The 573-nt window shown below is 40.3% G+C and overlaps 1 protein-coding gene across 1 annotated transcript; it reads right to left on the minus strand.

The window, feature by feature from the left end:
- Positions 1 to 6: 6 nt before the first annotated feature.
- Positions 7 to 566, minus strand: LOC103523770 (chaperone protein DnaK-like; the record flags this gene model as incomplete). Its single annotated transcript, XM_008488786.2, has 2 exons — positions 466 to 566; positions 7 to 158 (listed from the first exon to the last, which is right to left on the minus strand). Coding segments are annotated over exons 1-2 (246 nt in total), but the record flags the coding sequence as incomplete, so codon positions are not given.
- Positions 567 to 573: the final 7 nt, after the last annotated feature.

Genomic DNA, 573 nt, shown 5'->3' on the forward strand with positions numbered 1-573 from the left:
CGCAGCGCACGGTTCATTAATAACATGCAGAACATTCCAGCCTGCATCTTGAGCTGCCTTGCGCACCCGCTTACGTGAGTCGTGATTGAAAAATACAGGAGCCAACAGGACACAATCAATTGTTTCATCTTCACTGTGAATTGCACTCTTAGCAATACCTGAATGAGACAAGAAAGGGGTCAAGGTATTATTATATTAAAGCAGTCTCTTCTTGATCTCTTGTGTGCCACATCCATTTTTGTTTAGGACTAGTGCACTGCCTTCAGGTAGGTGTACTTTTTTCTTGAACAATAAATACTTTATTCTATGCTGACCTACTTACATTGTTCAAAATTTGCAGATATTTGATAAAGTATGTAGAGTGAAATAGACCAGAGATGGGTTCCCAAGACAGTATGGTTTAGGATTTATTCAGGCCAAAGTTCTGCTACTTAGGAGTCTTAGGACTTCCCTGTTGACACTTACCATAGAGTGTTTTCAGTATAAGTGTAGCCACTTGTATAGGATTGAATGCCTTCACCCTGGAGCTTTCCTGGTAGGAGATTTTATACTCAATCATATCCTTGCTTGTGG

The sequence above is a fragment of the Diaphorina citri genome, unplaced genomic scaffold (genome assembly GCF_000475195.1).
Source record: "Diaphorina citri unplaced genomic scaffold, Diaci psyllid genome assembly version 1.1 scaffold38943, whole genome shotgun sequence".
NCBI lineage: Eukaryota > Metazoa > Arthropoda > Insecta > Hemiptera > Psyllidae > Diaphorina > Diaphorina citri.